The sequence below is a fragment of the Typopeltis vanoorti genome, chromosome 3 (genome assembly GCF_054136105.1).
Source record: "Typopeltis vanoorti isolate ZY-2024b chromosome 3, IOZ_Tvanoo_1.0, whole genome shotgun sequence".
In the NCBI taxonomy this organism is placed as follows: Eukaryota; Metazoa; Arthropoda; class Arachnida; order Uropygi; family Thelyphonidae; genus Typopeltis; species Typopeltis vanoorti.
The window spans coordinates 4,386,817-4,399,175 of NC_143551.1; the positions used below are offsets into that span (position 1 = coordinate 4,386,817).

Consider the following 12,359-nt stretch of genomic DNA (forward strand, 5'->3'; position numbering starts at 1 on the left):
AGTCATGTTTGAGTAAAAAGTATAAAGAAAGAGGTGATCATTTGCATGAGAAATATGAGACTTAGCTAGGAAAGTGTCTAGTATAGTGAGGAATTCAAAGTGGAATATCAGAAGAGACCAGTGCTTTTTTTCTGGAAAAAAAGGTGTCGGTACACACCATGAAGATGTTAATACAGCAACTTCCACACTTTTAACATATCCTCCAATATACCCTCGTAGACTCTAGATTGCTTCTTGCTTTTGGTATCAACTGCAGAATGACGACCTCGGAGCAGCCATGAGTCCACGTATTCCTGATGAACATTAGTGCAGAAGCTGTCCGTACAAGCAGAGATGACCTAGATGAAGTTACTATAAGATTCATCTGAGAGAAACCCCTTTCACATTCACTGGAAGATATTGCAATTGTGCCCAAAGTGTGCTTTAGAGGAAATACTATGTCCAGGACTTTATTTTCTTGAAGATATTCACAGAAACCACGAACTGCTTCTTTCGTTTAAGCGAAATTTGCGTGCTAACCTTTTAATTTCAGCTTCACCAAATGTCACATGCTTCCCATGATTTTCTGGCCAATACTTAGAATCTAAAATCTTAGCACATTCAGGCAAATCAGCATCATCTGCTTCAAGTTGATGCTTTCCAACAGCTTCTTTAAGACTTTTATAGAAAGCAGAAAACTTATTGCAGGACTGCATCTTTCATTTTTGTGGAGCTCAATCCCGTTGAACTTCATGTTCTTCTGACTTTGAAGAGAAATACGTATGGACCAGGATTTTCAATTCTTTTTTCAAAGAAATGGACTGTATTCTTTATCTTCTTGTCTGCTTTGTACAAGTCAATATTTCTCTCTTGTAAATCTAGACTTAGTTCACTAAGTTCTTGGAGAACATCACACATAAGGCCCAAATCAAGAACAAACTCGCATGACTTTATTTTTCATAAAAGGCACTCATAAAGAAAGCGATCTGTTTTGCCTCTTCTGCTGTCTTCTTTTGCCTCCATGGACGAGGGCTTCAAAGTCTTGCCACACTGCAGAAACAGTGCAAAAACTACATGCAACCCAAGGAGTGCTTAAAATTCTTCCAATTTTAAGAAGTTGAAGTTCTCGAGTTGCTGCACATTTTTGTAATTCCCTAGCATTCTTAGGGGAAGCATGATATAAAGTTTGTCCATGAAACTCTTAAAGCATTTCACTCCTGGCACATTGTTCAACTGTGTCACTAACAGACAATTCAAAGAGATGGCTAGCACAGTGCCAGAAAATAACACTAGGAAACTTCTCTTGCATTAGCCTCCTTACGCACACCAAACAACATGGCTGCATCATCACAAATTACAGACAATAAATACTTCTTTAAGTAATCTTCAGATAATCCTAATGATGACTAATTAAAGAGTTTAGAATTCCTCTAACAGTTATATCTGATAATTCGATCAAATCTAGGAAAACTCACAGGAGCCGAAAGTTCAGGAAGAACTACACAAACAATAACAATCAGTGGTGTGTTAATCACAATTGTCGATTCATCGATAAGTAACGATATTTTGTTCTTGGAGTTCACTATATTGTTTATTCATGTTTTTCGAATTTCATTTGTGATATGGCTCACAATGTTAAGGCAAGCATTTGCAGAATGAAGAATATATTCCATGTCTAGGCCATTAAGTTCTTGTAAATTTATTTCGTCTTCAAAGTTGTTAAATGATTGATTTAGCCTCGCAACATTCTAAGCGGTTCGAAGCACTTTTCCTATTACGTCTTTATTATGAGACAAAGTATTTAGGAAAACTTTCTCTAATGTTTCGTTTTTTTGCTTCAGATTTTATTTTTTGGCACACTTTGTGCGCTGCACTCTCCTTATGATTGTAAATTGTTTTTCTTAATGACTTAACTGTTGTTTGCGAGATTCTCCAAAATAACTGATTTTACCATTTATCCACTCCGCTGAAATTTTCGTTCCCATGTGTTTATCGAGCAAGACTTCCAACATCACGACACGCTTTACAGCCCAACATTTTATTATTGACATACAGCCACTCGTTTCTCTCGCAGAAGTAATTTTTCTGCAAAAGTGTCCAATATTCGGGCCAATCATTATCGGAATCTGTTTCCTTTTGACCACTTGGATCTTCGGTCTTGGTTTCATGATCCTCTTCACCAAGTGTATTTTCGATGCTAGTTTTCTGTTTTACAGGATCACAAGTAGATTCAACAATTTGTGCTTCTTCAGCTTTCCTTTTTTTACTCATTGGCATAAAGTAACTACTCATTTTGAACAATGATTGCACTGATTTACTTAGATTAATTCCAAACTCAAGTGAACCTGCCTGTTGCAGAGTGAATATAGAACTGATAAACTGATATTGAAAGCAATCGGAAGTGAACACAACTTCCTGTTTCCGGTTGCATACCACCCTATGAAACAGGAAAGCAGGGTACCAACTTATGAGTAATCAAAACTGAAAATTCAGTTTGAAAACACAGTACCATCTACCGGGATATTTATGATACATTTCACTCGCAATACATCGCAAATTTTTAAAAACTTAAGAAAAAAAGGTGCCGGTACTGCGTACCATTGCATACTGCCAGAAAAAAAGCACTGGAAGAGACTAGTACTACAGTCAGAGAAAAATCTTAAGGAAGGCTTTCATTATTGCAGAGGAGAAATAATTGTGGGCAAGAAAACTCTGTTAGATGAACATGGGATCAAGGGACCAGTGCAATTTAGATGAAACAAAGCAATTATGGCTAATTATTTTCTAAAACTTATCTTTCAGCTCCTGCAAACTCAAAACGTTATTGGGATGAGACCTAATGCAATCAGATAAACTAAAAATCATCAGTGGAGGAACAGTGCATGTGTGTGTGCAGATAAAGTATGCAAATGCGATAATGATATAAATGTAAGTTAGCATGATTATGAATCTACTGAACTCAAAGGGCTTTTGGGGGGGGGGGTGTATATAGAGAGATGAGAAATCTAGGCCAAGCAATCTGCAGATATAAGTATATGAAAAGACCAGGTGGTATTTTGTTATGTCTATTCACAAATTCCAGATGCATCAAGAGCTAAGCGGTTGAATTGTTTGCCTTGGTGAATACATTGTTTAAGATTATTGGTATTAGTGAAACCTGTTTCTCAAGAGTCAGATTTAGTAACTGGAATTGAGTGTAAGGTATAGTATTTTTAGGGAGGATAAAGGAGTTGGAAGAAGAGACAGGATACTAATAATGGAATCAGATGATTTGAGTCCAGTTAGATCAGAAACTAATGAAAGCAATAATAATGTTTCATGTAGCAGTGAGTTGGAAGATATCTGATGTGAAGTGACTTACAGGATGAAATATATGCTGGATGGTTGATACAGACATGGTGGTTCAATTGCTAGGGATGATGATGAAATTATTATAATTATTATTTTAAATTAAAGATACAAATTATATTATTGGTTTAATCCTTTATCCAAGTGTAAGCAAACAAAGTTTGTGTGTGAAGTCACTTCACGATTGGGTTACTTGTATATTGAGGTTAATGACTTCACATCAGTTGCCTTAATATCCCATAATGCAATGCACATATCCTAACAGACATATTTGATGCTATGCATTATGGGAATCGTCACTATCCAGACTGGTTTCGACCTTTATTGAGGTCTCATCAGTGGAAGCCAGACACAGAAGTGATACTAAGGTTGAAGTAATGCAGAAGTCATATTTCCATATACAATAGTCAAAAGATGTCACACCTTATTACTAAAATACATTATTTTAGTAATAAGGTGTGACACCTTTTGACTATTGTAATTAATTTTTTTATTATTTTTTGTTATTAATTAATTATTGTTTAGTAATTAAATAAATTATTGTAGCATTTCATCACTAGAATAAATGAAAATTCTTATTTAAGAGAAACTGCAAATATTAAATCAATAAAATAAAAATGGGGTGCTTAAGGTTCAAAGCTGTATAACTGAGAGGAGACCTCCACATAGCCTTTAAAGGAATGCAGAGAACCGACCAGGGCTTCTGACCTAATGTCCAATCCTCACCTTCTCGTGGTGCACCCTGTTGGGTATCTACCTGGATACTGAACGAACGAGGATGGGCTTGCAATTTGGGATTTAGCCCTACCAAATTGTATTCTTATTCGTTAAACCAATATACAAAATGATGGTACAACATGACAAAATTTCATGCTGGCCGGGGCGTCGCCCGGTTACACAAGGTCCCCGTTGTTTTCGCCAGGGAACCAGGGCGAACAGCGAAAAGTCAACTACTGGAACAAATCTGAAAACAAATCCCAACTCAACATCACCAGAGTTAAAGATCGGTACTATCAACATAAGAAGCCTGAATGGCAAAGAAATGGAGCCAGCTGAGAATTAGATAATTAGATAAGTACCAGATCGACATAATAGGGGTGACTGAAACAAAAAAGACAAAAACTGGTGAGATCTTTCTGAGCAATAAATACAAAATGTTATATTCAGGCAATGACAATCAAGGAAAAGAAGGAGTAGCCATAGTATTCCACACAAAATACGAGGCTAATCTTCTTGTATGGCAGGCAGTCTCAAGTAGAGTGATGTGGGCAAACATGAGAATGGGGAACTGGACAATGAGACTTATTTGTGCCTATGGTCCCACAGAAGGTTCTACTAAGGTAGAAGTAAAATATTTTTGTATGTCTCACAATCATTTCCTACTCTGCTATTTAGATCCCCAACAAGGACCAACTTTTCCTTTTTCATTTTTTGAGGCTTTGGAGAAAGCAACTGACACAATGAAAAAGGAAAAGTTGGTCCTTGTTGGGGATCTAAATAGCAGAGTAGGAAATGATTGTGAGACATACAAAAATATTTTAGGAAAATTTGGAGAAAAGAGCAAAGCTAATAATATTGGCAAATACCTGTTAGATTTCTGCTCAGGACATGAATTGGTTATTACTAACACCATGTTCCAACATGAAAATGTGCACAAATTCACATGGAGAGAAAAGGCAAGGAATAAGAAAAGTCTCATTGACTATGTTATTGTTGATAGTGATGTTTTCTCCCTGGTGCAGGACACAAGAGTGTACAGAGGATTTGAAATTGGAACTGATCACTATTTAGTCTTGAGCAGGATAAAACTGAATTTCATATTGAAAAGAATAACATGTAAGAAAGTTTTAAAGCGAATAAAAGTTTAACAACTCTCAGGTGTGAACTGTAGACTAAAATACACAAAGCTTATTGAAGAAAAAATGAACCCCCCCCCCCCACCCCCCCCCCCCCCCACCCCCCCCCCCCCCCACCCCCCCCCCCCCCCACCCCCCCCCCCCCCCACCCCCCCCCCCCCCCACCCCCCCCCCCCCCCACCCCCCCCCCCCCCCACCCCCCCCCCCCCCCACCCCCCCCCCCCCCCACCCCCCCCCCCCCCCACCCCCCCCCCCCCCCACCCCCCCCCCCCCCCACCCCCCCCCCCCCCCACCCCCCCCCCCCCCCACCCCCCCCCCCCCCCACCCCCCCCCCCCCCCACCCCCCCCCCCCCCCACCCCCCCCCCCCCCCACCCCCCCCCCCCCCCACCCCCCCCCCCCCCCACCCCCCCCCCCCCCCACCCCCCCCCCCCCCCACCCCCCCCCCCCCCCACCCCCCCCCCCCCCCACCCCCCCCCCCCCCCACCCCCCCCCCCCCCCACCCCCCCCCCCCCCCACCCCCCCCCCCCCCCACCCCCCCCCCCCCCCACCCCCCCCCCCCCCCACCCCCCCATGGCAAGATATTCTGGAGGTTGTTGAAGAAGCTCAGAAATGGAGGAAAGAGTGCTGTAAAAAGAACTAGAGATGATAGAGGTGACATGAAAACAGGAGAAGAAGATATCCTTGAAGTATGGAGTAATTACTTTGAAAAATTGCTAAATGAAACAAGTAGTGATGACAGCACACTGGTAAAAAAAACACCGACCAGCTATGCAGTCAGGAATACATACCCATACTTGAAGTAGAAAAAGCTGTCAAAAGCCTGAAGTATGGAAAGGCAGCAAGAGTAGATGATAGTTTGACCAGAAATGCTCAAGTATGGAGGTATAAAAGTCTTATAGTGGCTGAACTGCATAGAAGGCCTGGACAGAGAGACGAATTCCAGATGATTGGAGTAAATCTCTCATAGTACCCATATATAAAAAGGGAAATAAAACTGAATGTGATAATTAACAGAGGTATTTCTCTACTGAGTGTTCCTGGTAAAATATATGTAAGTATTCTTGAGAAACCAGTTGAAAAGAATTGTGGAAGAGAAGCTTGGTGTAGAACAAGCTGGATTCAGGCTAAATAGAGACTGTCAGGATCAGCTTTTCACTTTACGACAGGTAGTTGAGAAATCATGGGAATATAACAATGATCTGTACTGATGTTTTGTAGATCTGCTAAAGGCATATGACAAGGTGCCAAGAGAGAAGCTATTTGAAACGCTATAGTTATATGGTGTCAATGGTGCATTATATGAAGCAATACTTAGTCTGTATTTGAGTTGTAAGTCAGCAGTTAGAATTGAAGGAAATACAGGTAGGTGGTTTAATGTTAAATCTGATGTGAGACAAGGATGTACATTATCCCCTCTGTTATTCATTATCTATATGGATCACATTATGAAGGAAAGTGGTGTTAAACCTGATATCAAAATTGGAGATGTTAATCTCGGCTCTTTGCTTTATGCGGATGATGCTATACTTCTAAACAAATACCCTAGAAGTCTGCAAGATTCCCTAGCTAAAGAGAATAACTGTTGTAATAGATATGGTATGAAGGTCAGCATTAAAAAGACAATGATATTAGGCAGAAACATTGAAAATATCAACTGCATTGTTAATGTAGAACTTTTAGAACAAGTAAAACATTTCAGCTACTTAGGCATGATTTTTAGTGACGATGGTAAATTAAATATGGAAATAGACAATAGAATCAACAAAGCTGGTATGGTAGGAACTCAACTGAATAAATTTATATGGAATAAGAGAGAAATGAATCAAAACGCTAACTTAGCTGTATACAAGACAGTGTTCGAACCAATTTTAAATTATGGATCTGAGAGCTGTGTTAGAAGTAAAATACTTGACCAAAGACTAGAGACCACAGATATGAGAGTCCTGAGAAAGATTAGGGGAGTGAACAGATGGCATCAATGGCAATATCATATTAAAAACGAGGATATTAGAAAAGAATTTGACATTGTCAACATCCAGGAATGCATTAGCAGAGCTAATGTCAGGTGGTATGGTCGCTTAAAGAGAATGTGCAAGGAAAGATTAGCAAAACAAGTGTTCTCTGCCAGGTTGGTAATAAGACCCAGAGAAAGAGCAAGATATAGATGGATTGATACAGTAAAAAGTGCCTTCGAAGATAGAAATATAAATTTGATAATGTGGGAGTCTTGACAGGTAACAGATTTATACATAATAAATAACGGAAAAACTCACGTAGAAATATTATTTAATAGTATAATTTTCGCCTGTGTGTCACAGGCATCTTCAGTACAATTAAGCTCAAAATTAAACACTAACTGACAATTCCAAAAAGCGCCACCTAAGTAGCTGGTGTAAGATAACTAAAAAGGTCAATAACTTTCCTAAAAAAAAAAAAAAAAAAAAATTAATACAATAAAAAGTTAGGAAAGATTAGCTGATTTGTAAAGTACTATCTCCCATAAAGGGGATAGACGTAAGCCGTCGGATCTGTTTAAGTTAGGAGAATGAAGTAGAGTTTCACATACTTCTTTATAAAGGCGTTCCATGAGAAACTGACTTTTGTGAAGAACTCTTGTCTTTCTCCAATGAACTCTGTGTCTAGTGAAGATGGCATGTTCTGCAAGTCCAGACTTTTCAGGTTTAAAGTATTCAATATAAGATTGGTGTTCTTCTAGCCGAATGGAGGCAGATCTTCCCGTTTGTCCGAAATAACATAATCCACAAGAGCACGGAATCTGGTAGACACCTGGATGATTAAGATGTGGAAGCTTGTCCTTTGGAGAAGCGAGAAAGGTGGAGATTTTTCTAAACGGTCGAAAGGCAACAAAAATATTCAGTGGTTTTAAAATTTTTTGCTATACGTTCACTGATGCCTTGTATATAAGGGATAGTAATGCGCGTTATTTCCTCTGTGTTTGAAGAGGGAGACATATTAAATCTACTCAAAGTTCTTTTAATGAAGCAATTCTTATAGCCATTAGATAGAAAGGAAGAAGTTATATATCGTATTTCTTTCTGTAAAAGATCGTCTGTAGAACAAAAGGAGTGGGCCCGATGAACCAGTGTTTTAATAGTTCCTGCCTTTTGACTGGGATGGTGATGAGATTCCGCATGGATATAATGGCCTGTATGAGTCTTCTTTCTATAAACTGAGAAATGTAGGTTACCATCTGGTTGGCGAAGAATTAGAAGATCTAAAAAGGCTAACTGCTTATTTGATTCTACTTCTAGTGTAAACTTGATCCTAGGATGAAATGCGTTTAACTTATTGAGAAATTGTTGAAGTTCATCAGAAGAGCCATTCCATACAGCAAAAATGTCATCGACTTATCTGAACCAATGAGTAGGTCTGGGAGAAATATTGTCAAAGATACGTTGTTCAAAATGTTCCATAAAGAAATTGGAGATAGCAGGAGAGAGAGGATTACCCATTGCTGTTCCTTCAATTTGTTGATACAACTTATTTTTAAAAGAAAAATAAAAATTTTACAGACGATCTTTTAAAGACAAGAGTTCTTCACAAAAGTCAGTTTCTCATGGAACGCCTTTATAAAGAAGCATGTGAAACTCTACTTCATTCTCCTAACTTAAACAGATCCAACGGCTTACGTCTATCCCCTTTATGGGAGATAGTACTTTACAAATCAGCTAATCTTTCCTAACTTTTTATTGTATTAATTTTTTTTTTTTTTTTTAGGAAAGTTATTGACCTTTTTAGTTATCTTACACCAGCTACTTAGGTGGCGCTTTTTGGAATTGTCAGTTAGTGTTTAATTTTGAGCTTAATTGTACTGAAGATGCCTGTGACACACAGGCGAAAATTATACTATTAAATAATATTTCTACGCGAGTTTTTCCGTTATTTATTATGTATAGTTATGTCTACTCACGGTTTACCTCTTTTAAAGGTAACAGATTTATTTGGAGGAAAATTGTAGATGGGAAGTTAGTAATGATGTAATTTTTTATGTAGTGCTATCATATCCTGTACACCCCTTGAGAGTATATATCAAGAATTTGATGATGATGATTGATGATGATATTGTATTAGTGGAGCCATACTTGAGAAAAGTGGATGAGATTTGAGATCTTGAGGTGATGGTAGACAGCAGACTAAAGTTGAGAGGGCACTTTGCAAAGTCTGCACATCGTATTGCTACTATGATAAAGTGTATATTGACATGCAGGGATAAGGAGGCAGTAGTACCTATATATAGAGCATTCATCTTGGTTGGCTGGTTGTTTTCATTGTGATGTAGAAACACTAGCCAGTATCCAAAACGAATGACCAAAGTGATATCAGGACTGTGGAGTGTTTTTTATGAAGAGCATTTGAGGAAATGTGCATTACAGAGTTTGGTAGATAGGTGGAAAAGAGATATGATAGGGACCTTCAAGTTAGTTAAGGGAGTCTATCATATTAATACAGAAGGAATTATAAAAAGAGTGTGTGTGTTCAGATGGAAAGAACATGACACCATCTCTTGAAGTTGTATAAAGATATGGTGAAGAAGGGTGTGAGATGTAGATATTTTGCATGGAGAATTGTTGGTGAGCAGAATGCATTGCCGGAGTGTATCATGAATGATACACTCCGGCAATGCATTCTGATATAAATAACTTCAAAGTTCATTATGATAGACATGTTGCTGATTGAGTGGACCTCCCACAATGAGTTCGTTGACTTCATGGTGGTTACTGAAATGATAATAATAAACTACAGTATCCCTTTACAGATATTTGTTGTTTATCTTTACATTTGTATTGACTACCACATTCAGTTTCCATTATATGAGAAACTAAATTTAACATTCTTAGGTATTATTGCACTCGCCCACTTCATGGATGACTGCATGTGCCCCTCCCCCCCCCCAAAAAAAAAAAAACTTTTCAGCAAATTTGGTCTATAGGTCTACAAAGTGCACTTCATTCCTTTTGCACAATCTACTTACTGATTTATTTGCAATTGTGATCCTCCTACTCTCTCTCCTCTTATCACACCTTGGTAGCAGACTTACAATATCAATATAACTTTTCATTAATGCTTTCATGACATGTGCAAATTACTTGAAAGGTCATTTGTACTTGCAAAAAACAAATAGCTTAACTCAAATTATCAATGAAGATACACTTAAAAGCTAAACAACTAAAAAAAAATTACTATTTCTTAAAATCATTGATTTAAACTGGTTCCAGTAACTAACATAGATATGAACTTTATATTATTATGTCAACTGCATGAAGTATTTTTATTTCTAGATACATGCTATGTGTTGTCTTTTGCTGTCATAATGCTTAACACATCATTACATAATCCCAGTGTGAAAGAAAAACCCACAGTGGATCAGTTCATTAACATGAACAGAGGTATCAACAATGGTGGAGATCTTCCACGTGAATTATTGATGGTAAGTAATGTTTTAAAATGTTACATTGAATCTTAGGTTTGAGAATTTTTTTTTTTCTTCTCTCTCTCTCTCTCTTTGAAAATTTTGTCAGTTAAATAACAAAGGTTGAGATATTGTGGACAGCGAGGTGAAAAGAAAAGACAAATTTGATATTGAAAGACAACTTTGAATATTGATATATGAAACTTTATATAGCCTTTTACAATTGAAGGTGAGTTAGCTGATCTCATACAGACGTAGCAGGTTTTTTTCTCCTGAAAACTCTGGTTTTTCATGCCATGTACAGGCAAATCGCCCATCAGAACACATGCAGTTTACAGACAAAAAATACTGTTAATGGTGGTGATGGGCAGTAGATGGCGTTGATGGTAGTTGTGTAATAGTAGTAGTAGTAAATGGTGAGATGTATGTAGTAGAGTAGAATACTCTCTAGCAATGAGTCCTTGGAGGTGTCAGGTAATAATAATAGTCATAATATTAATTATTATTAGAGACTTTATTATAAATTTAGCCTGAGTTAGTTGTGATTGAGTGTGGGGTGTTTTGAAGTTGGAACTATTTTTCTGATATATTGTGTCTGTGTGTTTGTTATAATGGTGAGCCCATGTATGGGCTCACTGTTATCCCCCCCCCATTGCTAACTTTTACATGGAACATTTTGAGCAACGTGCTCTAGATTCCTCTCCTTTAAATTCGAAAGTCTGGCTTAGATACATTGACGATGTTTTCACTATCCAGCCCCATAGCCACTAGACATTAGACACTTTCTCAGCCACCTAAACAAACAACACAAATGCATACAATTGAGATTGAAAAGCAAAACGCAATTCTGTTTCTAGATACACTTGTCGCATGTCTTCCTTCTGGTAGCTGTTTACCAGAAACTGACACATACTGGCCACTATATATACACATAAACTCCTACCACCACCCAACACAAAAACTAGGTGTTATTAATACACTAAAAAACCAGGCTGTGAAGATTTGCAACAGTGAACAAGCACTTAAAGATGAATTAAAAGTTATAGCCAAAATACTATCAACAAAACTCTGTACAAGACCTCACTTAAAAACAGAATACTGCAAAAATACAACCTTAAAGCCACTTTTAAACCTCCTGCAAAATTAAAGAACTTACTCAACTCATCCAAGGATTCACTCCCTCTGCCTGGCCTACCTTGGAGTATACTGTACACGTAAACTATTTGCCCTATATAGGAGAAACAGGACATACAATTTCTATCAAAAAAAAGGAACATAAATGACACATTAAATATAACAACTATGGTCAAGCTGTTCTTTCTGATCATGTCCTGAACACTTGACATAGAATTGACTGAAAAAGCACTGTTGTTTACATCATGCCAAAATATGGTATGAATGTAAATTTAAGGAGGCCTGTGAAATTCTTATCAATCACCCTAATCTTAACAATAATGATGGTCTAAAAATCCCAACCATAAGGAAGGTACATATTCTACTCACTTAATCTTTCTCCCTAAGAGTTGATTATAAATAGGACCATAGGTAATCCAGGATCCTAAATCTAATATAACAATTGTCATGTTAAATTAGGACATTATTTTTTGTGTAACAAAACTATCTATATGAAAGAATGTTTCTCTGATGTTGTCTTAAATAGAATATAGCTTTGATGTAGTTAACTTATTTTATTTCATTTATTTATTGTAATGTAATTTTATTTTCACTAGAGGTCAGGCAAGTA

At 37.7% G+C, this 12,359-nt stretch overlaps 1 protein-coding gene across 1 annotated transcript in view; it reads left to right on the plus strand.

The window, feature by feature from the left end:
* Positions 1–12,359, plus strand: part of LOC150107873 (cytohesin-1-like) — a 287,240-nt gene that overhangs the window by 209,721 nt on the left and 65,160 nt on the right. Inside the window, 1 exon segment of the mRNA XM_090390530.1 lies at positions 10,434–10,633. Within this exon segment, the coding sequence (XP_090246656.1) occupies positions 10,434–10,633 (200 nt within the window).